This window comes from Puma concolor, chromosome D1, assembly GCF_028749965.1.
Source record: "Puma concolor isolate L17-30 chromosome D1, mPumCon1.1.hap2, whole genome shotgun sequence".
Taxonomy (NCBI): Eukaryota; Metazoa; Chordata; class Mammalia; order Carnivora; family Felidae; genus Puma; species Puma concolor.
Genome location: NC_141676.1, coordinates 59,723,160 through 59,750,595, shown reverse-complemented (window position 1 = coordinate 59,750,595; position 27,436 = coordinate 59,723,160). Strand labels below are relative to the sequence as shown.

Below are 27,436 nucleotides of genomic sequence, written 5' to 3'. Positions count from 1 at the left end.
CTTCATTTCTCAGATGGCACAATTGAGGTTTGGAAATGACATGACTTGCCCAGGGTCACTAAGAAGGGATGGGCCAGAATTTAAACCCAAATTTATACCTCTCAGATGTCCCCCATGTTGTAGTTACTGGAATGCGTTGCTCTAGGAGGGAAAGGATCCTGCTTCCCTGCTGGAGGGGGAGGGGTGAGTCACAAGTAGGGTCCCCACCCTGGGCATCCTGTTCTTCACTACTGACGTATGTCCCAAACCCAGGAATCCAGAATTCTTCCCATCAGCGCATCTGTCCCCATGTCACCCACTGGGCCGACACACACAGACAAGCACCCCTTGCGTCTGGTCTTTATTCTCCATGTTGGTCTGCCCTGTGTCTTAACCTAGCCTCTCACCTTCTTGCCCAACAGAACAGGCCCAGGGGTGGTAAGCTTGGGGCCATCGGATCAGGAAGGAAGAGTCAACATGGCATTATCTGGCTCAATCTGATCCGCCTTCTGGGAAGATGAGATAGGGCCACAGGGCCAGGCAGGGAAGAGAGGCTTTGACCAGCCCTCTTTGTTGGGGGATGGGGAGGAACAGAAGAAGGCTGCAACAGGATTTGTTGAACTGACATTTATGGAGACCTCCCACCTTTCTGTGTCAAGGTCAGGGGCTGAAATGACCGTGAATGAGTAAGAGGTGCCTCATGGAGCTCTCTGCCTTTGCAATGTCAGAGCTTAGACTCAGGGTTCATCTCAGTCAGTCAGGGAAACTGAGGCTCAGAGGGAGGGTGAAGAGGTCTGCCCACTGTCATATAGCCAGTGACAGAGCACGGTTCTCCTCATCCACCTTTCGGGCCCCTGTGGCTGCCAGTCTACAGTACAGAGGACCCAGAAACTCACAGGGGCCTGGCATGAGTGCGGAGGCCTCAAGGCCACCTCCTCCTCTCTGGCTCAGGGAGGGAGGAGACAGAACATGTAGGGTGCAGGATGAGGGACCCTGTAGGAGACGGGGCTGGAGCCTGGGGCTTCTTTTGTGCTGTTACTCAAGGTAGAGGAAGGAAGACCTGGTTGCCGTTCTCTTTCTCTGCCTATTGAGTGACGTTATAACCGGGGATAGAGACCTCAGAAATCACTCTCTTCCAGCCCCCTCTCCCATTCACAGAGGAGGAGGCCAAGGAGAGGGAGGCTCGCAGCGGCTTCGCAGCGGGAGTGCAAACCAGCGACGCCCAAACTGGCAGCTGAGACTTGGGGCCTGGCATGGTTGGATTTGCAGAAGTTTGGGAAGGCTGTGACCGTGTGCTCAACAGACACCTCCAGGAAGCCTTCTCAGATCGCAGCACCTCCAGCTGGGCTCCCTAACGCCAGCCCTGGCCTCTGGGGAGGCCCTCAGCAGAACTCCAAGTGCTGGTCCACGGGGACGTTGTACTTGAGCTTGTGGGCTTCGAAGAGGTCACACAGCTCCTTGATGTAGCGCCGGTGAAGCTTGTCCACCTCCTCCTGCGAGGGATGCAGCGTCTTCTGCACCTCAATGGGCTTTCCCACTGCAAGACACAAATGTGGGTGCTGGCCCAGAGCAGGAGCCACGGGGTTGCAGGGGACCTTGGGGCAGGTGCCCACCCCCATGGTCATCTCTGCAGGAAACTGCTCTTACTGCCATCCCTTTCAGCCCTGTTTTGGGTGATGGATTCTAAGATGTTATAGCAACTCCAAGATTCTGACTCAGTAACCATACCAACTGGCATTGCAATGCGCTCTGCAATGTGTCAGGCACTTTCCGTGCATTAGCTCTAATCCTCATAACAACCCTCTGGGGATAGAAACTCTTACTATTCCCGGTTGACAGGGGAGGCAACGAGGCTCAGAGAGGTTAAGTAACTTGTTCAAGGCCACACAGCCAGGAAGAAACAGTTCTAGTTTTTAAATCCCAGGGATATGCTCTTAATTTTCAGGCTATACTGTTTGGGGAGCCCAAGATGTCATGATTAGAAGCGCCTGTAGTTCGGGGCGCCTGGATGGCTCAGTCGGTTCAGCGTCCAACTTCAGTTCAGATCATGATCTTCTGGCTTGTGGGTTCGAGCCCCTTATCGGGCTCAGTGCTGACAGCTCAGAGCCTAAAGCCTGCTTGGATTCTGTCTCCACCTCTCTGTCCCTCCCCTGCTCGCTCTCTCTCTCTCAAATATAAATAAACATTAAAAAGAGAAAAAGAGGTGCCTGTAGCTCTCGGGTGAGGTGGGCCAACTGCCCAGACAGCAATTCTTACCGCCCCCGCCCCCCCCCACCCCCACCCCGGCCTGTAATGCCCCCTTTGTTCTAGGGAGAAATCAAGAAGCCCTAACTAACCTCTTCCTCTGGTTCTTCCTGGCTGGGAAGGTAGCTCCCTTGACTTTTCCTTTTGGGAATAGTTCTGGACGCAGCAGCAGGATTTTTTTTAACCTTTAAAAAATTTGTCTTTAATATTTATTTATTTTTGAGGGAGAGAGTATGAACAAGGGAGGGGCAGAGAGACAGGGAGGCACAGAATCTGAAGAAGGCTCCAGAGCCTGAAGAAGTCAGCACGGAGCCCGATGCAGGGCTCGAACTTACCAACTACAAAAGATAACGTTACCTGAGCGGAAGTCAGACGCTTCACTGACTGAGGCACTCAGGTGCCCCAGAGGCAGCAGCAGTATTAACATGCATGAAAATATTGCCACAGTAAAACAGGAAAAGTCATGGCGGAGGGGAGTCACCAAGTCTGTGCTCAACTAACAAATAAATGGATGGATAAAGAGGAATGGACCTCTCTCGATAGGCTTTCTCAGAGGGATCTGGTTGGGATCCAAGAAGAAAGCAAATAAGGAGTCCAAATTGCTGAAAAAGTAGGGCTGAGTCCATGCATTAAGACTCATGCCCATTATTTACGGGAAAATCCCTCAGGCTCTAACCCAAGCCTATTGATTGCTACTCTACACAATTCTAACAGACTTGGGATGCTGGTTCCTAGTATTCACCTTCTCCAATGAGCCCTATTAGATCCTCTAGGTCAGAATTAAACTCTTCTTCTCTAGCGTAATAAAGAGTCAAATAGGTCCCCATTCAGTCCTCAATTTTGTTACTCAAAGGCAGTGTGATCTTTTGGAAGTTACTTAACCTCTCTGAGCCTCAGTTTGCCACGAGTGAAATAGGGATAATAGTCCCTACCTGGAAGGCTCTTAGGCTAAATTGAGCTGCTGCAGGTAAGGAAGCCAGTGCAGTGCCTGGCACGCAGCAGGTACCCTGTAATCAGTAGTGACTGCTGTTCTTCGTGCCTCTGTTACGGTTCCCATCCCAAAGTGCCCTGTATTAGGGTTATCTGCTTGCGTGTAGGTTTCCCAGTCTAGAATGTGAGCTCCATGAGGGCGACGATGTGTCTGACCCGTCTCCATGTCCCCCTTGCAGCACATAGTCCAGGTCCCTTTCCCTGGAGCCGACCCCTGTCCCCTCCCACCCCACCAGCCTGGCTCTCAGCTCACCCACGGTGGTGATGGGCTGGCGGTAGGGTATAAGACCAAAGCTGTACTGGAAGACGCCACGGCCATGGAAGAGCGGGAGGGAGATACCCATGATCTTCTGCAGCCGGTCCTGGATGCGGCGCAACCAGGAGCCGGGAGAATTCTCGACCTGGTCAAATAGTTCATTCTCCCCAAAGGAGAAGATCGGCACGAGAGCAGCCCTGGAGGGAGACAGGAGAGACTACGTGTGGAAGGCCCTAAAGAAGACCCCAGCTAGCTTCCTGCCTGGACCCGGTGACCAGGAATTGGAGCAGAGGACAGAGCCCTGGGCCAGGAGTGGGAAGACTGAGTTGCCTACCAGACCTGCCGTAGCTTTGCTTTCTGAACTCGGGCAGGTCCTGGGCCCTCTCAGGGCCACAATCTCCCAGTTGTAACAGGACAGATAGACCGGAATGCTTCAGAGAGTCCTCCCAGATATAAAACATCTGTGGACTTTGTAGAAAACCTCTCTCCGGCTCCAGCTAACTTGTATTCTTCAAAGACGCTTCGAAGTAGAAGAGCTCTGTGATATGCCCCAAACTCCATTTTCCCAGAGCCCATAGATATCAGATCTTGGGCCAGCTTCGGGCAAATATATCCCTTCCCACCTAGTCCCTTTGATCACCACACTTGTCTTCTGAAATCTTTTCTGGGTATTTGGGCACGACATAGTACGCATCTCCCCAAGATAGAATCTTCATTGCAAAGGGACTAAGACTCTCCCTGTCCCAATACAATCTGCATTAGTCTCTGCTGTCTTCCCGCCCAAATCTAATTCTTGCCCATCTCCAGCTGAACGGAGAGCCCTCTTCCCAGATACCCGTGCATCAGGGCGAGTCTGACGAAGCCCTTGCGGTTCCGCAACAACAGCGTGTAGGCCCCGGGCCTGGCATTCAGTGCCTCCTGGGCACCCCCTATGATGATGGCCAGCAGATTGCCACCTTCTTTCCTGTTGAGAATGTGAGCAGCGCTCTCCTTGTCTGATGTGACCAGCCCTGGGAAGAGAAGAAGGTGGTCAGGTACGGGGCAAGGGGGCAGGGATTGTCAAGTGGATGTGAGCCAAGAAAGCGATCACCAAAAGTGGCCACAGAGGCCTGGGTCCCCACCCCACCCACTCCAGCTTGGAGTTCCCTGAGGACTGGAACTGAGTTCTCTCCCTTTTCCTGACACCCTCGCCAAGCTCACGGCCCCACATGGTGCTGTGGGAAGTACTTCCTTGGGTCTAGCCACCTTCTCCTATTGCACATGTTCTTGTAAGAAGTACAGAACCATTGGGGCGCCTGGGCGCCTCAGTCGGTTTAGCATCGGACTTCGGCTCAGGTCATGATCTCACCGTTAGGGAGTTTGAGCCCTGCGTCAGACTCTGTGCTGACGGCTCGGAGCCTGGAGCCTGCTTCAGACTCTGTGTCTCCCTCTCTCTCTGCCCGTCCTTGCTCGTGCTCTGTCTCTATCCCTGTTTCTCTCTCTCTCTCTCAAAAATAAATAAACATTACAAAAAAAAAAAAGTACAGAACGGTTGGCACCCTTGCCACAATGCCTCTTCCCATGCCTCCAGCCTCATCCTCTTGGTCTACCCCAGGGTGTAAAAACTCACCCCCCGACATGATGTAATCCCTGAAGAAGGGGACCCGGAACCACAGGGTCAGCATCATCAGATGGGGGCGGATGCCAGGGAAGAGCGAAGGGAAGCCTGTGCTCTCGGTGCACAGGTTGACAAAGGCTCCAGCAGCCAGGACCCCGTGGGGGTGGAAGCCGGCAAGGTAGTTCCGGGAGGGGTCCAGCTCGGCGGTCTTGACCAGCTGCAAGGACAGCAACCTGGTGAGCCAGAGCTGGACCTGCGTGCCGACCCCGAATGTGCCACTCATCAGTGTCGCTCCCCCTCTCTGAGCCTCAGGCTCTTAAGAAGATCGAGATATGATGTGTGAAGGCACCCAATGATACCGTCTCAGATTCACTGCTGGCTTTGGACAAATTGCTTCCCTCTCGGGGTCTTCATCTGTAAAATGGGGACATTTAGCCTTCCTTCCATTCAGCCTGCCTTCCTCCCAGGACTGCTGAGAAGCTCGAGTCTGTTGGTGTCCCGGAATTACCAAGATTACTACAGGACCAGATATAATTCGAAGGCATCAGAGGGACACACGGGGACACCAGCCTGCTGCAAAAGGCCTGTTTCCACAAATCTCAATATACGAAAAATTGGCACTGAAGACCTGGGAGTGAGCATTCGCAAGGTATAGCAGGAGTGGTTGAAAGAGCATGCAGTCCAGGAGGCTGGCCCTAGTCCTCTTTACCCTTCTGGACAAAGCAAGTGTCTCCCTGTGGCTCCCGGCTTCCCCGACGCCAGACCTCCATCGCCCCTTCATCACGCTCTTTCCCCAGCCCTGGGCTCTGCTGGCCAGCAACTTGCCAGAGCCAGCAGCATGGAGCGGGGAGCAGGGACCACGAGTCATCGCACATTGACTCGGGAGAGGAGAGCTGTTGTCCTTAGCGGCTCCAGGATGAAGTGGGGTGAGGGTGAAGGGCAGGAAGTGAGCTAACAAATGCTGCTCTCAGCCCATTACTGGACAGGCTGCTCCATGGCTCAGTCTGCAAAGATTGCTGCGGTGGGCAGTGATTATGTGTGTGTGTGTGTATGTGTGTGTGTGTGTGTGTGTGTGTGTCTGTGTGTGTGTGTGTGTATGGGGGCAATCCCTTCCCCACCCTGCCAGGACCCGCAGGCCCACCCTTTACACGGTCCTGCACCCTGGGAGCCACAGCCATCAGAGTTTGAAGGCTCTTGAGGTCCCTGGCCCATGACCCAAGCCCCTGGCAGGAGGGTCTCTGATAGGACTGGCCAGTCCCTGCAATCTGCACTCCTGGGCGCGGGGCAGTCCTTTCCACTCTGGGTCAGCTTTGCCAGGGTGAAAGTTCATCACCCTGTCATCAAGCTAAAACTTGCGGCAGGTGACTCCCTGAGGATTCTTGTTGCTGCCTTTGTGGTCCAGGAGGACTGGCTACCTTCTCTTGGAGCCTGGAGGGACTTGGCACAGGGTTGGGGGTGGCGGGTGATGGGCAGCAATGGGGATCTGAGCCTGTCCGCCCCATCGAGGCTGAACAGCCCCAGATTCTCCTGCACTTGGTTTCTGTAACCCACCCTCCTGCCCAGTATGGCCCCCAGTTACCCACTGACGCTTTGCAGAAAGGCTGCAGGGACCACAGTTGGGGAGACCATTGCCTCCTGTACGAAGACAAACCCCTTCCACTCATGCAGTGAGGACTTGCTGGATATGAAAATAAAGATGGGACAGAGAAATCTCTGGCTATTCTCAGTGAGAAAGGTGCTTGCACAGGCACGCATCCGGTGGTGTTTCCCTACACACATACCTGGCTCCCCTCACGGAAGCACCAGCACATGAATTCCTTCTCAGCCAGCGGGAAGGCAATTTTGTACAACCTCCATGAAGGCGATTTGGCAATAGCTATCACAACCACAAAGTGGAACTGACCTTTTACCCTAGCAACTTCACCACTGGGGAATTGCGTGTGCTTGTGCAGAATGATATTAACCACGGCATCTTTTTTTTTGTACCGCCATCAACCCCGCATCGCCTCCAATGTCCACCGACAGGGCCCGTTCAGACAAATTGTGAAACGTTTGCCCCTCTGCAGCCCTAGGGAAGGATGGCGAAGATCTCCCTGGCCTGGCAGGGGAAGGTGGCCACAATCCCTCGTCAGGACAGAGCAACGGGCAAGACGGTGTGTTCAGAATGCCGCTGACCGGGCTGGCAGAGGGGGCACGCGCTTGCTTGTGTGTGGACAAACGCTGGTCGACGCGGTTGCCTCTGGGGAGGGAAGGGAGGGAATGAGAATTGAGGTGGGGGGGACCCTTTACCATACACCCTTTTGTCCCTTCGGAATTCTGAACAAGAACGTATGACTTATTTTAAATGAACAGTGAATGTATGAATGAACAAAACAAATGAATCAACGAAAGAAAGAAGGATCATCCTTGATGAAGAAGGCTTTGTGTGTTGAGACACATCCTGGTGAACGTGAGCGCCTGTGTCTAGACGTGCGTGCCAATACTTGCACGTGCAGTTACGTGTGCGTGACCTGGTGTGTGCACTGATGGGTTGTCACTGTCCACCGAGGCCTGGTCTGCACCTCCCTAGACATAGTCTCTACTGCTGTTTTTCTGCGCTAACCTCTTCTATCTGTCCCCTGGGCCCAAGTGGTGTCACTCGCTCACTGTGAGGGTCTTTTTGTTATCTTTATTTTATTTGATCTATTTATTTTTATTTTTTAAAATTTATTTATTTTTTAATTTACATCCAAGTCAGTTAGCATATGGTGCAACAGTGATTTCGGGAGTAGATTCCTTAGTGTCCCTTCCCCATTTAGCCCATCCCCCCCTCCCACACCCCCTCCCATAACCCTCTGTTTGTTCTCTATATTTAAAAGTCTCTTATGTTTTGTCCCCCTCCCTGTTTTTATATTATTTTTGCTTTCCTTCCCTTATGTTCATTATATTTGTTTTGCTTCCCTTCCCTTATGTTCATCTGTTTTGTCTCTTAAAGTCCTCATAGGAATGAAGTCATATGATGTTTGTCTTTCTCTGACTGACCAATTTCACTTAGCATAATACCCTCCAGTTCCATCCACGTAGTTGCAAATGGCAAGATTTCATTCTTTTTGATTGCCGAGTAACACTCCATTGTATATATATACCACATCTTCTTTATCCATTCATCCATCGATGGACATTTGGGCTCTTTCCATACTTTGGCTATTGTCGATAGTGCTGCTATAAACATGGGGGTGCATGTGTCCCTTCGAAACAGCGCACCTGTATCCCGTGGATAAATGCCTAGTAGTGCAATTGCTGGGCTGTAGGGTCTGTGAGGGTCTTGAGATTAAGACCACCTGTCTGATGCCTCACCTGACCCAAGTATGGGTCTGGAACAGAGGCGATGCTCCAGAAAGACTGGAATGAAGGAAGAATGAACACATGAATAGAGGAGGCTGATGCAGCCTCAGAAGGAAGGCCCGGTTCTGCTGCCAGCTCACATGACCTTCGCCAGGCTCCTGCACTCCCCATGCCTCAGTTTCCTCTCTATCCCCCAAGACAGTGATAATGCCTCCCTGGCAGCGTTGCTACTGGGTTCGGGTGAGGTAAACAGAGAGGGGAAGGTTTATAAAGCGCTGCGTTCTCTGCCTCGCTCCCTCAGTTCTCTTAAGGAAGAAGTGGGACTAAGCAAAGACAGATGGGTGTCTGGGGAAGGCCTTCTCTGGGTGCGTGTCATGGCAGGCTGCGTACCAGGCAGTGGCTGGAGAACAGGATGGCCAGGGTGCTAGACTCTGGCCAGGGTGCATATATATGTGTGTATATATATATATATATATATATATAATATGTATATATATACATATAATTACCATAAAATTCACCTTTTTTGAAGTGTGCAATTCAGCGGTTTTAGTATCCTTCAGAAGTGAACAACCATCACCCCTATATAATTCCAGAGCATTTTCAACACCCCAAAGAGAAACCCCATACCCATTAGCAGTCACTCCCCATACTGTAGCCCCTGGCAACCACTAACCTGCTTTCTGTGTCTATGTGCTTATTGCCTACTGCCTATGTGTCTATTTGCCTATTCTGGGTGCTTCCTGCACACGGAATCACACAATGTGGCCTTTTGTGTCTGTCTTCTTTCACTTTAGCAGAATGTCTTCAAGGTCCATCCATGTTGAAGCATATATCAGTACTTCGTTCCTTTTTACGATTGAATACTATTCCATTGCATGGATATACCATATTTGTTGTTCACTGATCACTCGACAGACATTGAAATGATTTCCATCCTTTGGCCATTACGAATAACGTAGGCATGAACACTGGCACATTAGTCTTTGTGTGAACACGTTTTCAATTCTCCCAGGGGTGTCACTACGTTGAACACCAAGACCCTTGCCTAGAAGACCACAGCCCTGCGGGATGAGAGAGGCATCTCAAGGAGAGGGCATCTGGACCGTGGGTGGGAAAGAGGACCACGAGGGCTGTGTCTCTGCCCTGTCTGCCCAGTCCCATCTCTCAACAAATGCCCTCATGCCTTCTTACACTCTTGGGGTGACCCAAATGCCTCAAGAACCCACTGTCCTGATGGCCCCTTTATGGTTCACAGATCACCCACACCACTAGCCTGTGTGACCGTGGCCCTCGGGAGGTTGGCTGCAGTGTGAGAGCCCCCATTTGATGGTTGCGCAAACTGAGATGCAGAGGGGTAAGTGACCTGCTCAAAGCCACACGGATAACCTGAGCTCAGTTCTGCTGTCTCCCGCACAGAGAGCACCAGGCCGGGAAGTCTTTGTTCCAGACACAGAGAGCTACCTGGAGACTCAGGACGATCTCTGGGGTCTTTTCCTTTTTAGTCAAACTTGGAATGTCCAGGCGGTTAGCTTCAGGAGAAGGTGGTTCCTCCATCGGCAACCAGGTCCAGGCCCTGGAGAACCTGTTCATGACCTATTTATGTACCTTGATTGCTTGGCAGTTTAAAAATGCAGGGCAAGCAAGGTTTGGTTCAGTAGTCTGGCTCTGGCCTTGGGCATCCCATTTGTGGCAGATTTCCCAGAGGATTCTGCCATATATCAGGGTTTGAGAATCACTGCTTTAAACCAAAGGAATCCCCTTCCAGCTTTAGGCCGTTGGCCGCGCACACGCATGCGTGTATGGGGGGGCGGGGCGGGGAGACTGGGTCCTTGCCTGCCTCCTCCCATCATGGCCAGATGAAAAGAAAGGCTTTGAGCCACCACCCCCCCTTAGCTGGTGAGTTCTCCACCCTGCCCTCACTGAGCACTGAGCAGACAGAACAGACACCCATTGACATCTGCAGCTATATTCCCTCAGTTCTGAGAAGCTCCTTTTTTTCACATCTTAACATTATGCTATCAAGATGCATTTGACAATTTTAATTGGAAGAACTTTTTTTCTTAGTGGTACATAAAATACCGGTATGTTTTACCATCAAGGATATCTTAGAGTTGAAGACACGCAGGATGCACCAAGCACAGAGAGCTGGAAAGAATGCCCCAGGCGGTGCGCATTCCCAGCACCTACTGTGCGTCAGGCACCTCAGGACACCTACTTTCTCCATCTCCTGTTCACTCTGCAAGGGAAGTACTGGTGGCAACGGCTCCATTTTACAGACGAGCAAACTGAGACACAAGGTCAATCCACTTGTTCTAGGTCACATAGCTAGTAAAGTCGCAGAGGCAAGATCTTAACACAAGCAGCTTGGCTCTGTGTGTGTAACCTGTGGGCTCTGCCGCCTTGTAGGAGTCCCCAAGCGAAAGGTGGTGGGGGTTAACGGGGTCAAGGGGTGCAATTCAGATGACGGCACCGGCCCAAGTGACACAGCTCATGCCTGGAGAGCTGACAGCCAAGGGGGCAGGTGAGGCGTGAGCATGGGTCCAGAGTCCAGGGACCCAGAGTCTAATTTTTGCAGGCCAGGCAAAAATTAGGTTTGATTTTAGGCGTCCGGGAGTCCCCGCTGTGTTTTAACGTTTTTGTGAGTTTCATGGCTGCTGTGTGCAGGATGGACGGTAGGGGGCGTCGGCGGAAGCAAAGCCCAGATAAAAGAAATGATTGGTTAGGATTTAGGCAGTGAGTGGGGGAGGAGAGAAGGGTGAGACCCGGAGGAGTTTGGGAGTCAGACCCCAAGCTTCAGAGCAGCAGCCCTCAACCGGGGCCAGTTCCCCTACACCACCAGGGGACATGTGGTAACGTCTACAGACATTTTTGGTTGTCACAACGGGGAGAGGGGAGTGCTACTGCCATCCAGTGGGGAGAGGCCAGGGATGAAGACAGACCCCTCCCCCCAATACGGACACACCTACAACAATCATTCCGTGTCAAATGTCCACGTGCCCAGGGGCAGAAAGCCTCCTGAGAGCTGCGGGCTGGGAGCAGGGGTGTGGGGGAGGGGATAGCAAGGACCGGAAGTGAGCAGGAAGGGAACCCCTCATCCCTCCCTGCAGGGCAGCCCTGGGGCTGGGGCGAGAGCTGTGCCCAAGGCAGAGGTAAGACTCCTGGGAGGGTCCTGAGGATGGGCGCAGTCTCTGTGTAGGAAGACCCTCTCACAGGCAGAGCCCTCCCATGATGAAAGGAGCCACCAGCAGGAGGAAGTGTCACCCCGTCCAAGTGTAAGCTGGAGATCTGTCCTGGGCAGGTGGCTGGCTACCTACCAGGTTAAGAGACCCCAGTATGCTGGGAGGGGGCCGGGCTGGGAGGTGGGGCACGAAGTCCCTAGTGATGCCTGCAGGGCTGTGGAGGAACCGAGGGATGTCCCAGGTGTGGGTGAGGAGGTGTTCCGCACTGTCCCCAGCCTGCAGCATTTCCTGACACCAGGTCACCGCCCGGCCACAGCACTCCACCCCTCAGGCCTGGGCCTGTGTAGACAGTGTTTGCTCTGGGGTGATGAAATCTTCACAGGGGAAACCCAGCTTTGGGACTGGTTTTCAGCATGAGGTGGGATCGGCGCCTCCTCTGCAAAACATTGCCCGATTCTTCATCACTGGCTCTTTAGGAATCCTCTAGCTTGAGTGTAGAAAGCTGCAAGGCCCAGAAACAGCGTTCCTAATCTTGCTCGAAATTCCATCACTAGACAGACGCTAGTTCATAAAATCACACGGAGAACTGACAGAAGCTCAGAAACCCACCCGCATTTGACAGAGCAGCGCGGAGGCTTGTGAATGTGGGAGAGCTGCGGCAGAGCTGAGGCTCCCTACCCTCCGGCCACCCCAAGATCTCCGCGGAGCCTGCGCTGTAAAGGTGTGTGGAAGAGTGGGAAGGTCTCCCGGGAGGAGGTGGGGAAGGGAATCTGCAGGCCACAGCCCCACCCCTGCAGGCTCCCAGCCTAGGACAGGTGAAGTCAAAGCGCATGCCATCTCGCCCTCTGCTGGCCACCTGGCGGTACTGCTCACGCTCTGCAGGGGTGACGCACCAGGCCGGCCCGTGGGCAGCAATCCTGAAACACTACAGTGGAACGAACTGTGGCAAATCAGGGCAGGCGTCCCACCAGTGTCAATAGTGCCGAGGTTGAGAGACCCTCCTCGAGGGCTGCCTGGCTGGGGGAGGATCAGGAAGGGCAGTGGAGGGGATAGGCACAGACCCTGCTTGTCTACGCTGACAAGATCTTGGGAGGGCACCATGCAGAGGAAGCAAATATGGGGAGAAGACCTCCCCCAATCTGGACCCTCAGGTTAGCCTCAGCACTGCCCATTCACTCTGCCCTTCAACATCTATCACTCCTCATGAGGGTAGAAATCCCTGCCACTCAACTTCCTGCCCTCTGCCCAGCTCCTGCCCGGCTGTCTTGCCCTGCCCTGCCCTGTCCCACCCTTGCCCTTTGCCCAGGAGGCCCTGCTTACTGTGGTGCTAGGGGCTTCTGTATCCCAGCTCTTTCCCTGCTTTTGCTAGTCCTTGCTGGGCCCCCAGGACTGTCAGAAGGGAGCAAGGCAGCAGCCCTGAGTCCCATGCTGAGTGCCCACGAGTCGGTGAATTGTTTAACCTCTGTGAGCCTGTGTTCTCCCTCCCCTCCCCCTCCCCGCCCTTTACGAGCTGGGGACCTAATTCCAGCAGGGGCAGGAGGAGGCGGGGTTCCAGGATGGGGTGGGAGAAGCCAGGCAGGTGTGAAGGTCAGAACAGTAGAGCTCTGGGCTGTCAGAGTCCTCCACAGCACGTGCAAGCTTCCCCAGAGTCCCCACTGACTTAGTAAAATAACACTAGCTCCTAGTTTACTGAGAACCTACAAGGTGCTTTCCTGACATCTCAGTGAATCCATCCAACTCAGTGATGTATGGCATTATCTCTTTACATATGAGGAAACTGAGGCTAAGAGAGGCTGTGAAACTCACCAAGGTCGCAGCTGGTTTGTGGCAGACTGGTATTAAGACCTAGTCTGTCCAGCTCCAGAGGCCACACTCTGTGGCTTTCTTCTCCTCTATTTCCAGGGAACGGCCAGCTGACCCTGCCTGGCACCTCTCTGTGTCCCCACTGCCTTCCTACCCTGTCCCATCTGGCCAATAAGCCATCCCTGCCCAGCTGCTTATGTCTGAGGGTTTAATCTATCTGGGATTCAGTAAAAGGAGCCAAGGGGTCTGTTAAGTCCCAGGGTCTGTTTCACTCAGGACTGACATTTGAGTCCAGGATCGAGTACCCACAACGGCATGAGATGCCCTGAGTCACAGTGAGAGATTCAAAAGCGCTCAGAGTAGGAGGGCTCAGTCTGCTTCCTGAGGAAGCTTCCTGAGGAAACTGAGGTTCCGAATAGGGCAAGACCTTGCTCAAGAATTTGTTGAGTGGCATTGGTCACACCTTTGTCTCTCTCAGACTGTCATTCTCCTCATCTGATGAAATGTGGGGCTAGATGGTCTCTTAGGACCTTGAGTTTACTACATTCACCCCCATACCTGACTGCTGCGGGGTTTACACCTATAAGATACGTATGTGTGCCACACTATATGCCCCACAGAGTGCCTTCCAACCCTGTACACTCATCATTCCTCACATTGGCTCCACATCCCCGCAGATGAGAAACCATGGCCAGAGAGAAACTGGACTCTTTCTTAGGCCACATAGTGGCATGGCCAAATAAGCCCCTACCTCCCCGCCCAGTATTCTGCTCCCTGCACACAGGACCATGCTTCCGCCACGGACATGGCCATGCTCCATCCAGTCCCAGTACTCACCGAGACAGGGAAATAGTCCCTCATGTACTTCCACAAGAAGCAGCGCCTTATTGCTTGGAAGGACCTGCCCCCCTGCCGTGGCTTTTCTCGGTCCAGGTACCACCAGGTCGCATACAGGACACTGAACAACCAGAATCTTGTGAACAGGAGGCCCACGAAGATGACAACACAGATCTGGGCTGGGGAGGGAAGCAGGAGCCATCAGTGGTCAGGTCTGAGAGGAAGGACGTGAAGCTGTCCACGCTGAGTCCGCCCATATGCCCAGCACTAGCAGCACGAACCTGTCCAGCCCGTGGCCCCGGGAGGAAGAGATCGGCTTCCCACTCCTTCAAGGAGGGAATGCACCTGCCAATGTCATGCTGGGAGCACAGATTTGAACCCTAGGCAGGCTGAACTTCAAAACTCACTTTTCCCACTGTACTGGGTCCCAGACCCTGGTCTTCCCTCTCCCCCTCCTTCTCCCCAGTAAAATAGTCTGCATTCACCAGGTGCTCAATGCTTGCTGGACAACTGATTGGGTTATTTCTTTCTAGTTTCCATCTCCTGGGACCTTGGAGAAAACGGAGACACTTTTTCTCTGCCCAGCCCTCTTTCTGTTGACCCTCTGCCCTGTTTTCCCACAGACAGAGCTGGCCAGATCCTCCTCTTATTGAAGCCCTTTCATGGCTTTCCCATAACTGGAGGCACTGCCCAGCCAGCTCAGCCTGGCATTCAAGCTCCGCGTGAGCTGGCCCTACCTGCCTCCTGCTCCAGCCTCACCTCAACCACACGCACCCCCAGTGCTCTGGCCACATGACCTGCTGTGTTCCTACAGCTCATTCAGCTCTTTCAATCCCTTAGCTTTTGCTCGTGCTGATTCCTCCGCTTGCAGTGCCTTTCCTGGTGAAGGAGGAAGGGAGAAAGAGGCCACGCGTTGGCTGGACCAGGCCCAGCGAGGAATTCCCCCTCTGACCTACAGTTCCGAATCCCTTGCCATAGGCTAGAATCCCAGCTTCATCTCAGGGGCAGCTGGTCTGTGGGCCATCCCTAATCTGATGCTGATGGAAAGAATATTCCCAGGGAATATGGCTCCTTCCCCTTCCCATTTCCTCTACTCAACACCGTGCACTTATCCTCTTAAAGAAGGTCGGCTTCCTGTTGTATATTCTACTTGAAAGTAAGGCAGATGGGGCCTGTCACTCGTGGCAGGTTTCCTGGAGGTGGGGACTTTTGACCCAGTCCGAACAGTGGTAAAATTCATAAGCCCAGATGACGTAGAATTGGGGCTCACAGATGTTCACTTTACACAGAGCACCTCCGACATGCCAGTGCTGGTGGTAGAGCCGTGAACGACAGACACAAAGTCCTGCCCTTGTTGCACCCGGGCACTTCGTCTTTTAAATTGTTATTGAGGTTGACAGGAAGCCATCAAAATGCTGGAGGAGAAAGCAGGCAAAAACCTGCTTGTAGCAGGTTTTGATCTTGCCCGAAGCAATTTCTTACTCAACAGGTCTCCGGAGGCAAGGGAAACAAAAGCAAAAATGAACTCCTGGGACCTCATCAAAATAAAAAGCTTCTGCACAGCAAAGGAAACAATCAGCAAAACTAAAAGGCAACCGACAGAATGGGAGAAGATATTTGCAAAGGACATATCCGATAAAGGGTTAGTATCCAGAATCTACAAAGAACTTCTCAAACTCAACACCCAAAAAACAAAGAATCCCGTGAAGAAATGGGCAAAAGACATGAATAGACCCTTCTCCAAAGACATCCAGATGGCCAACCAACACATGAAAAAAATGCTCAACTTCACTCATCAGGGAAATACAAATCAAAACCACAATGAGATACCACCTCATACCTGTCAGAATGGCTAACATTAACAACTCAGGCAACAACAGATGTTGGCGAGGATGCGGAGAAAGAGGAACCCTTTTGCACTGCTGGGGGGAATGCAAACTGGGGCAGCCATTCTGGAAAACAGTATGGAGGTTTCTCAAAAAACTAAAAATAGAACTACCCTATAACCCAGCAATTGCACTACTAGGTATTTATCCAAGGGATATAGGAGTGCTGTTTTGAAGGGGCACATGCACCCCAATGTTTACAGCAGCACTATCAACAATAGCCAAAGTATGGAAAGAGCCCAAATGTCCATCGATGGATGAATGGAGAAAGAAAATGTGGTATATATATACAATGGAGTATTATCGGCAATCCAAAAGAATGAAATCTTGCCATTTGCAACTACGTGGATGGAACTGGAGGGTGTTATGCTAAGTGAAATTAGTCAGTCAGAGAAAGACAAACATCATATGACTTCACTCCTATGAGGACTTTAAGAGACAAAACAGATGAACATAAGGGAAGGGAAACAAAAAATAATATGAAAACAGGGAGGCGGACAGAACAGAAGAGACTCCTAAATATGGAGAACAAACTGAGGGTTGCTGGAGGGGTTGTGGGAGGGGGGATGGGCTAAATGGGTAAGGGGCACTAAGGAATCTACCGAAATCATTGCTTCGCTATATACTAACTAATTAGGATGTAAATTTTAAAAAATAAAAAATAAAGTTAAGCCAAAAAAAATTGTTATTGAGGTTAAAAGATGCGTAACATAAAGTTTGTCGCCTTAACCGTGTCTAAGCTCACAGTTCAGTGGCGATGAGTTCATTCACATCCCTACTGCCCATCTCCAGACCTCTTCATCTTCCCAAACTGAACCGCTGTACCCGTTCAACACTGACTCCCCGTGCCCCTCCCCCATTCCCTGCCAGCTGCCATTTGATTTTCGGTCTCTACAAATTGGACTATTCTAGGAACCTCCTATGAGAAGAATCATGAGGTGTTTGTCTTTTTGCGACTGGCTTATTTCACTTAGCATAACGTCCTGACGGTCATTCGTGTTATCCATGTTGTAGCAGCATGTGTCAGAATGGCCCTCCCTTTTTTGGCTGGAAAATATTCCGTTGCATGTATATATCACATTTTGTTTATCCCATTCATCTGTCAGTGGACCAATGGACACTTGGGTTCCTTCCACCTTTTCCCTTTACTCTAAAATATTATTAAACTGGTTACTAATAATGAAAAATGGGGAGGCCTCACGTACAAACCCTGACATCTGCTATGTCTTGAAAAACTAGAAGAGGGGCGCCTGGGCGGCTCAGTCGGTTAAGCGTCCGGCTTTGGCTCAGGTCATGATCTCTCGGTTTGTTGAGTTCGAGCCCCACATCGCGCTCTGTGCTGACAGCTCAGAGCCTGGAGCCTGCTTCGGATTTGTGTCCCCCTCTCCCTCTGCCACTTCCCCGCATGCACTTGGTCATGTTCTGTCTCTCACAATTAGATGAACATTAAAAAAAAAAAAAAGATGAAAAGAGCAAATGTTTAAAAAAAAAAAAGAAAGAAAACTAGAAGAAACAGTAGCCCTGAGTCGCTGCTCTCATGGTCAGCCCCTCCCTCCCACGTCCCCCACATCCCCAGACCTGCGGGCCAGTTTCTGCCTCAACAGTGCTTTATCCTCACCTAGGCCTTGCGGTTCCTGGAGGGGGTGGGAAAGGACCGTTAAGTGCTTGTGGGTTGGTCACCTGTTTGTCTTAAATATTTTTTGTTTTAAGTTTACTTATGTATTTTGAGAGAGACAGAGACAGCATGAGCTGGGGAGGGCCAGAGAGAGAGAGAGAGAGAGAGGGAGGGAGGGAGGGAGAGAGAGAGAGAGAGAGAGAGAGAATCCCAAGCAGGCTCTGTGCCATCAGCACAGAGCCCGACATGGAGCTCTAACTCACCAAGCCATGAGAGATCATGACCTGAGCCAAAATCAAGAGTCGGACGCTTAACTGACTGAGCCACCCAAGTGCCCTTAAATATTTTTTAATAACAACTTTGAAAGAGAAAGTTGTAGCAGAGTGGGAATAAAATGCCACCGTTTACATGAAAAAGAACATTAGCACTTATATATGGCTGCACACGTGTAGAGGAGAAAAGGAGCCCACAGCTCTGGAGGAAGGACAAAGATAGCAGGAGGCTTGAGTTAAATTTTATTTATTTCCTTTTCCACATTAAAAGTTTTTAATGGGGGGGCGCCTGGGTGGCGCAGTCGGTTAAGCGTCCGACTTCAGCCAGGTCACGATCTCGCGGTCCGGGAGTTCGAGCCCCGCGTCGGGCTCTGGGCTGATGGCTCGGAGCCTGGAGCCTGTTTCCGATTCTGTGTCTCCCTCTCTCTCTGCCCCTCCCCCGTTCATGCTCTGTCTCTCTCTGTCCCCAAAATAAATAAACGTTGAAAAAAAAAATTAAAAAAAAAAAAAAGTTTTTAATGGGGAAAAAAAAGTTTAAGAACCCCAGCTAGGCCCCTCTCCCCTTGGGCAAAATCAGAAGTCTCTATAGGTGTCTCCCGCTTTAAGAAAACCAGCTTGAGAGGGGCTCCTGGGTGGCTTCGTCAGTTAAGCGGCCCACTTCTGCTAAGGTCATGATCTCATGGTTGGTGAGTTTGAGTTCCGCGTGGGGCTCTGTGCCGACAACAGGGAGCCTGCTTGTGATTCTCTCTCTCTCTCTCTCTCTCTCTCTCTCTGCCCCTCTCCTGCACTCGTGCGTCTGTGTGTGTGTGTGTGTGTGTCTCAAAAAGTGAATAAATGCTAAAAAAAATAAAATAAAATAAAAACCAGCTTGAGAGAATAAAAACAAATGGCTAATAGCGGCTATCTGGAGGGTAGGATTTGGGGAAGTCTATTGCTTTTAGGACACACATTATTATGTTTGAATGTTTTATGATAGCACATATCAGTTTTGTGGTCAGAAAAAGACATTAAGATAAAACACACAGGGCATTGGCAACGGACCAGAAAGATCTCCCCCACACCCACCATCCCCCTCACCCTCAGCTCACCCTTCAACTCCTCTCAGCAGACAAACCTCCAGGCTACAGGTCACTTAGGAAGGGAGACACTTTCTTTCACTTAATCCTCACGACTCTGAGAGGAAACATTTTAAACCTGACTTTACGAAGGTCCAGAGAGGGTACGCCAATTGGTTAAGGTCACACAGCAAGCTGGGAGGATGGAACCTGGGATTCAACTCTACCATTTTGGTAGCATCATGCTCCCATTTATTCACTCAACAAATATTCACGGACTCCGACTCTTGTAGGAGCAGGAGTTGCCGCTGAGGACACAGACGAGCTGTTTGAATGGCGCTTACCTTCCTGGGTGAGTTATAGAGGAGAGGAAAGGGAACAGTAAGCAAGTTACCCACTTGGGAGGTATTTGGCTGTTGGCCCTGAGTCCTTAGTGCCAAGTCCTAGTTGACTTCTCCGGCCACTTCTCTGGCTTCTGCCATTCCCCAGAATGTCTCCTCTGACACCAGCATCTACCAGCTATTCAGTAAATGTGCATGGTCTTTACTCCTCCACCGGAAGCCTTTACTCTCGGGCCAGCCTTTCAATCCTGCCCTGTGGACCCATCTCCTAGGTAGCTCTGAATGGGGCCATTTCTCTCCACCCACTGCCAGCCTCCCTAGACCAGGGTGGGCAATCTTTTTTTTTGAAGGGACAGGTTACAAATATTTTAGACTTTGAGACTCGAGAGCCAACTTGGAGGTTATCACATAGGGATCTAACCGTTTAAAATGCAACCATTTAAAAATGTAAAACTCCTTCTTAGCTCATAAACTTTACAAATACAAAAACAGTCAGTGGGCTGGATTTGGCCCATGGGCCATAATGTGGTGACCCCTGATGTAGGCAGTGATTGCTCCAGCCATCAGTCCATTCTCCCATAATCCAAACTGTGGATACATCCACTGTGCAGCCACAGGGTCCTTTGGCACGCAGATTAGACCTTGTCACTCCCCTACCTAAAGCCCTTCTGAAGCTCCCCTTTGCCCCCAGGAAAAGGGATACAGTAAAACCTTCTTGTCCTAGCACCAGTGAGCCCAGATCCCCTTTCTCAGCTGTCCTCCCTCTAGTCCTCCAGGCCCAGGGCTACTTGACCTCTCTGTGCTGCTCCTGACATTCCCAGGCTCCTACTCCCCAGGTCTGCAGGGCTGGGGGACGGAGGCAAGGTGGGTGCAGCGGCAAGGACAAACCCAATCACGCTCACAAAGCTCACGCGAGACATGTGCATGATGAACCTCATTCTGTGTGATCCCTAGGCCACAGCCCACCTCTGGGCCCCCGGTGACCTTTGTCCAGGAGCCAGCAAACTTGTAGCATGCCCTGGGCTGGGCCTCCTTCCCCAGGCTCTATCTGCCCTTTAGTCTCTTAGCCTCACCTGCTCCCACGCCCTCTGCCCTCTCCCCTCTCTCTGCTCCTCCTTCCCTTTCTTCCTTTGGCTGTGGAAGGAGCCCGGGACTCAGGCCCTACAACCTTGGGCAGTTAGGGTACTCGGTTTCTCTGCTCGTCTTTGTACCGGCGATAACCAGGGATATTTCATGTTTAACTACGCTTGGCACGGAGACACAGATGAATTGTAAGCGATGTAGGGTGCTGGAGGGCATGCTTTTCCGGGGGTGATTCCTTCAGCTGCAGAATTGTGAGGGGGTTCTGCAGGAGCACCTGGTATGTGTGGGTGTGTGGGGGTGTGTGTGGAGGGGGCTGGGGATGTGTGGGGGTGAAATGGCTGTTGACCAGCCTGTACAGAGTATGCCCATATTGTAACACCTTGCATCAATGCACAGGCTGGACACCAGCCGTTGGGGAAGCCATGCCTGCCCAGTCTCGTGCTGGCAGAGGAGGTGAAGAATCCCACATGCCCCCAGTCACTCTCTTCCCATGCTCAGCCCTGGGAATGTCTTCTGAATGTCCTGCTGAAGAAATGTCCTCTTCAGCAGAGGGGAGTTGGGGCAAGTGTGGTCTCCCTGGCCACGATCAACGTGCTTACCGTGGGGGTAGGGTGGGTAGGGGAACCGACGCATGTTTCCCGTGGGATCCCAGCCCAGGGGTTGGACCAGATGTGTGCTGGGCAGAGCAAGCACGTTCTTCACTTCACCCCACAGCAGCCTGGCAAGGGCAGCTTTGGTATTCCCATTCTACAGCTGATGCAGTAGAGGCCCACAGAGGTCAGGCATGGGTCCAGTGAGGTCACGCGGATGCTCGGTTGCCCAGCCAGAGTCTGACCCAGGCTTGTCTGGGACCCCGCTCACTCCCCTGGGTCCTTTCCTTGTTCCCCTCTCTTTCCCCACCTGCCAGGCTCAGTGTCCTCCTCTCTGAAAGGAAGGAAAGAAACCCATTCCCTCTGAGGAGCCTGGAAATCTCCCACAATCACCTAGATCCTTCCCCACACCACCAGGCCGCCTGAGGCAGGGTCTCTGTCCCGGTACTAAAGTAGGTGGAACCCCCACCCCAGGAAAGCTCGGTAACCTGCTGGAAGCCACAGGTGATGGCTTCTACCCCACCCTACCCCCACACCCTGCCACGCCCTCCAAAGCCTCCAGGCGGGGGACTTTTCGGGCAGGGGCTCTGAGCACAGCAAAGCCCCCTTTCGAACGGATGTCTTTCCACCATCGATGCACTGTGTGCACCCGAAGCGGCAGATGCCCGTGGTCTCCCAGCCCCCAGCCCATCTCTCCTTACCCAGGGCCAGGAAGGAGAAGACCCACTGCAGGACCATGAAGGTCTGCAGCCGGCGCTCCCATGGCACGAACAGGGGTGCAAACTCCACCATGCTGGCTCCTCCACCGGCTCCAGAGGCTTCTCTGAGCACTGCTGTCGTGTCTGAGACACCGGCTGGTTTTTGTTGCCACTGGAGGTTGCGTCAGCATTTGTAGGGGGGTGGGAGGAGGGGTGTGCCCTTCCCAGCCCCACCCAGCCTCAAGGCCTCTGGCCAGGACCTGTTTCCGAGGAGAAACCTTTGAATCCACCTGCCCTGGGTCTAGCTAAAGGGAGGGGAAAAAAAAAGGAAGTGTGTCAGCCTTATCCAGGATAGTTGCCTCCTCAGGCAGGGCCGTATCTGCTGCTGATTTCTCTCTGCTTGTTCGAATCTTACCCTTCACTTGAAGGTGGTTGCCCCAACAGAATAATGCAATCCTGTCCTCCTGTATCCGATGAGCTGGCTCCAGAAATTATCTCCCCTCTCTCTCCTGTCATGTCCACGGCTCGCCCGCTACAAACGTGCAGTCATAGCGCTCACCTAAAAATTCCTTGGCCCCACCATCTCCTCCCCCTCTGCCTCATTTCTCAGCTTGCCTGCACAGCACAACTCTTGGGAGAGCTGTCTGCGGGCCACACCTTCGCCCCCCTCTCTGTCCGCCCCATACTTCAGACGCCACCATTCCCTGGAACTGCCCTCGACAGAAGTCCACTAATGGCCTCCATGTTGCTAAGTCTAGGGTCAATTCTCAGATCTCTTCTTACCCCATCAGCAGACTGAGACACGGTTGATTACTCCCTCCTCCTTGAAATCACCTGGCCTGTGGATGGCACACTCTCCTGGTTTCCTTCCTGCCTCTCTGGCTGCTCCTTTGTCTCCTTTGTGGCTCTCATCCTTTACCCGATGACATGTTTGAGCACCTTCCTGCCCCCTCAGTCCTTGGACCTTCTCTCTCCTCTCTACGCTCTCTTCCTTGGAGATCTCATCCGCCCTCGTGGCCTTGTATTCTACCTATATGATGAAGGCTTTCAGATCTCCGTCTCTAGCTCTGCTCTCCCCCTGGGGCTCCAGACTTGAATATCTAGGTGGCTACTTGACATCTTCACTTGAGAGCCTGCCGGACGCCTCCATCATAGAACGTCTAAAAACTGAACTTGAATTCTCCTTACCTGCCCCCGCCAACCTCTCCTCTCCTCTTTGCCATCTCAGTGAAGGATAACTCCACGAACTTGGCTCCTCATGCTAAAACCTTAGTCACACCAGACTCGTTCTCTCCCCCTCCATCCACATCCATTGGTCAATTCTCCTAAATCTCTCCTGCATTTTGAATTGAAGTGTATCAAACGTACAGTAAAATGCACAGATCCTGGGCAGAGTGACATGCCTTCACAAAGTGAACACGCTTACGGAACTACCACTCTGAGCAAAAAAAAATGGAACACGATCAGCACCCTGGCCAGCCACTCTCCTCCTCCCTGTAGGCCACCACGGTCCTTATCTCACTTTGAACTTCATGAAAAGTGAATCTTACAGGGTATACTCTTTGGGGACTGCCTTCTTTGGCCCCAGATTGCATTTGTAATACGTTTGTTCCCATGGCCATATAGGATTTACTGGGTGCGTATGCCACAATTTATCCAGTTTACTGCCGAGAGGCATTCAGGTTGTCACCTGTTTTCTGAATGTGATGAGTTGTACTGCTCTGGACAGTCTCCGCCCCTCCAACCCAGTTTTATTGAGAAACACTTGCCATGCATCATTGTATAAGTTTAAGGTACACAGCCTGATGATTTGATTGACATATATTGTGAAATGATTAGCACAACAGGATTAATTATCAATCATCCCCTCATACAGACACAACAGAAAGAAAACAATTTTTCTTTGTGATAAAGACTCTTGGGATCTATTCTCTTAGCAACTGTTCTATATCTCGTACAGTAGTGTGGGTATTTCTGTACCTGTCTTTTGGTGCACATTGGTGTATATTTCTGTGGAATGTGTGCATGGGAATAGAATGCTGGGTCTCCTGGTATAAAGCCAACTAGTTTTCCAAGGCAGTTGTATACACCTCCTCTCCTACAGCCCCACATGCTTGCTTGCTTCACATCCTCCTTGACCTTTTAACCACTATAGTGAGTGCATGGAGGGACTTCATAGAGGTTATAGGATTTTTGTAATGCCAAATAAGGTTGAGCACATTTTAATATGCTTATTGGCCATTCGGATTTTGTTTTCTGTGCAGTTCTTGTTGTAGTCTTTTGTTGATTTCAGTATGCCTTGTATTAGAAACCTGCTTTACACCCCCACAGCCAGCCTCTTTGATCAACTTGACACCGACTTTTTTTTTTTTTTAGTTTATTTATTTTGGGAGAGAGAGAGAGAGAGAGAGAGAGAGATTCGCAAGCAGGCTCCATGTTGTCAGCACAGAGCCCAACACAGGGCTCAAACCCAGGAACAATGAGATCAGGACCTGAGTTGAAATTAAGAGCAGATGCTTAACCGGCTGAGACACCCAGGCTCCCTGACACCAGCTTTCTTATCGGTCCCTCTGTCTCTATGCGGGTTGACCCTCCCACAGTCTCAGCACAGCCAGAGGGACGGCTGGGCCAAAGAGTCTGTGAACACTCAAGCTTGGGAGTAGAGCCAAACCATTTTCCAAAATATTGCATCAGTTTACATTCTGGGAATATGTGAAAGATCTCATAGATGCAGACCCTCTCTGAGCCTTGTACGAATAGACTTATTATCATTTTTTGCTAGGGTTGTGAAGCGATATCTTGTTGTGGTCTTGATTTGCATTTCCTGATCACTAATGGTAAACATGCCTTTATTCGTAGGCTTTTCCTCTTCTGGGAAAAGCTCTTTTTTTTTTTTTTTTTAAGTTTATTTATTTATTTTTGAGAAGAGAGAATGAGGGTGAGGGGGAGCATGCATGTGACCAGGCGAGGGGCAGAGAGAGAGAGGGAGAGAGAGAATCCCAAGCAGGCTCTGTGTTGTCAGCACAGAGCCCAACGTGAGGCTCCATCTCACAACCGGTGAGATCGTGACCTGAACTGAAATCAAGAGTTGGTCGCCCCACCGACTGAGCCACCGAGTCACCTTAAAAAGCTCATTCTTAATTTTTGCCCGTTTCTCTACAGCACTGTTTGGGGGTTTTGTCTGAATTTAAATTAAGCACTTATGCTACTAGTCCTTTATTGGTTGCCTATATCGTGAATCTCTTCTCCCAACATTTAGCTTGTCTTTTAAAGTGTCATTTGATGAACAAACATTTTTAATTTTAAAATAGCCGTGCTTATCTGTCTTTTATTCCATAGACATTGCTTGGTGTGATTTGGGAAACCTCTTCCTCTCTGTATCTTCTACCAAGAATTTCAAGTTTTCTTTTGCATGTGTAAGTTCTGAATTCATCTGGATTCTTACACAGTATGAGTCAGGTTCCACGTTTGGTTTTTAACACATAGATGATCGTCTTTTGCAGTTCCATTTGTTGAACACTCCCCCCTTTCCTCGATGGTATAGTGCATCACCTCTGTCGTGTGTGCCACAGCATTCCGGGTCTGACTCGGGGCTTTTGTTCTCTCCCATCGATAAATGAATCCATCTCAGCCAGTGCCACACCATGTTAACTGTTAGTTCTCATCTCTGGGAGCATGAGTCTCCTTCTTGTTTTTCTATCTTAGAAGTGTCCAGGCTAGGGGTGCCTGGGTGGCTCAGTCAGTTAAGCATCTGATCTTGATTTTGGCTCAGGCCATGATCTCGGGTTTGTGAGTTCGAGCCCCACATTGGGCTCTCTGCTGTCAGCACAGAGCCCACTTCAGATCCTCTGTCTCCCTTTCTCTCTGCCCCTGGCCCACTTGTGCTCTCTCTCAAAAATAAATAAACATTAAAAAAAAATTGTCCAGGCTATGATTACCCCTTCACTCATCCATATACATTTTCAAATTATCTTAACAAGTTCCAAACAATCTCTCGTAAAACGTTGCAGTTCATAAAATGTTGAACTCACAGTTCATTTTGAACAAACGCATATGTGAATAAAAATGAAAGAAAGAAAAACTGGATTAAGTTCTCGGGTCATAATATCTAGTAAAATAGCAATAGAGACACCCAAAAGAAAACACAAGGCAGAAAATAAAGGTAAAAGCAGAAATTAATGAAATAGAGATTAGAGAAAGAATAGATCTAATTAATAAATTAAAATTTTTGTTTTCTAAAGAAATCAATGAAATAAACTACCAGTTGATGTAATCAAGAGGAAAAGGGATAAGCCACACAAGCACAAAATGAGAAAGGACAGTGGAGAGATAATTGAACAGAATAAATTTTGAAATTCAAAGGAAACTATGGTGCAAACTTCATTGCAAATAAATTTGCATTCTTGGATGAAGTTGATAGCTTCCTGGGGAAATGTAATTTACCAAACTGACCTAAATAAAGATAGAACGATTAAATAGATTAATTGCCATAAAAGAAACAGAGAAAATTATCAAGGAATTTCCTCACGAAACACTCCGCATTCTGATGGTTTCACAGGAGAATTTTGCCAAATCTTTAGGGACCAGATAGTCCCAATGCTCCATAGATTGTTTCAAACCTTTAAAAAAAAAAAAAAAACTTCCAAATTTTTTCTTATATAGTAGGTATAGCATGGATAGTTAAGCAATTTTTTAGAAAGCAGTATGCAGGGATGCCTGGGTGGCTCAGTTGGTTAAGCAACTGACTTCAGCTCAGGTCATGGTCTCATGGTTTGTGAGTTCGAGCCCCATTTTGGGATCTGTGCTGACAGCTCAGAGCCTGGAGCCCGTTTTGGATTCTGTGTCTCCCTCTCTCTCTGCCCCTCCCATGCTCACACTCTGTTTTTCTTTCCTTCAAAAATAAATAAACATTAAAAAAAAAATTTTTTTTAAAGAAAGCAGTATGCCAAAAAGGGAACTACAGACTTATTGAAGTGCTTATGAATATTAATGCCAAGTATTTAAAGAAAATATTAGAAATATTAGAAAATATTGGAAAACATTCCATCACATTACCATGAACAGGTTGGGATTAGGGAAATCATTAATATAATATAACAGATTAATAGATTTAAGAAAATCATGTGATTATCTCCATCGATGCTGAAAAAGCCCTTATTTTTTTTTTTATTTTTTTTTAATTTTTTTTTTCAACGTTTATTTATTTTTGGGACAGAGAGAGACAGAGCATGAACGGGGGAGGGGCAGAGAGAGAGGGAGACACAGAATCGGAAACAGGCTCCAGGCTCTGAGCCATCAGCCCAGAGCCTGACGCGGGGCTCGAACTCACGGACCGCGAGATCGTGACCTGGCTGAAGTCGGACGCTCAACCGACTGCGCCACCCAGGCGCCCGGAAAAAGCCCTTAATATAACTCGCCATAGAATGAATTGGTAAGTGTCTTTTTAGTATCATAAAATATATACTTTGCTCCTAAAGCTAGAATTTTACTTAATGGAGAAAGACTAGAGACATTTCCACTAAGGTCAGCAATAAACCACAGAGGCCCTCTACTCGTCAACGTTGTACTGGAGGCACTAGACAAAGCAGTTAGAGAAGAGAAAACAGTAAGAGGCACAAGAATTAGGGAGAAATGGGATAAGTCTATTCCTTGCAAATGATATGACTGTGGACCCAGAGAGCCCT

General features: G+C 50.3%; 1 protein-coding gene and 1 long non-coding RNA gene across 4 annotated transcripts in view; one reads left to right on the top strand and one right to left on the bottom strand.

The window, feature by feature from the left end:
• The window catches only part of LOC147576761 (uncharacterized), a 65,424-nt gene that overhangs the window by 30,831 nt on the left and 7,157 nt on the right, over positions 1–27,436 (top strand). Inside the window, exons 4-6 of one of the 3 annotated variants that reach the window (XR_015241093.1) lie at positions 9,649–9,747; positions 12,131–12,293; positions 15,502–17,846. This is a non-coding gene — a long non-coding RNA (uncharacterized LOC147576761). Of the gene's footprint in view, positions 1–9,648; positions 9,748–10,492; positions 10,756–12,130; positions 12,294–15,501; positions 17,847–27,436 lie in introns of those variants that run through there. The other 2 variants (XR_015241095.1, XR_015241094.1) reach the window with 2 other exon arrangements.
• MOGAT2 (monoacylglycerol O-acyltransferase 2) lies at positions 592–24,116 on the bottom strand. Its single transcript, XM_025929032.2, has 6 exons — positions 21,756–24,116; positions 14,213–14,391; positions 5,079–5,283; positions 4,305–4,479; positions 3,467–3,666; positions 592–1,516 (listed from the first exon to the last, which is right to left on the bottom strand). Exons 1-6 carry the CDS (start codon positions 21,844–21,846, stop codon positions 1,362–1,364), a joined length of 1,005 nt encoding a protein of 334 aa, XP_025784817.2. The 5' UTR covers positions 21,847–24,116; the 3' UTR covers positions 592–1,361.

Coding starts and splice junctions, on each gene's coding strand:
- MOGAT2 (XM_025929032.2), bottom strand. CDS start 21,846: ATGGTGGAGTTTGCACCCCTGTTCGTGCCATGGGAGCGCCGGCTGCAG. Junction 14,392..21,755: donor CTTCTCCTTCCTGGCCCTGG/GTAAGGAGAGAT, acceptor TTCCCTCCCCAG/CCCAGATCTGTGTTGTCATC. Junction 5,284..14,212: donor GGGACTATTTCCCTGTCTCG/GTGAGTACTGGG, acceptor CTGTCCTTGCAG/CTGGTCAAGACCGCCGAGCT.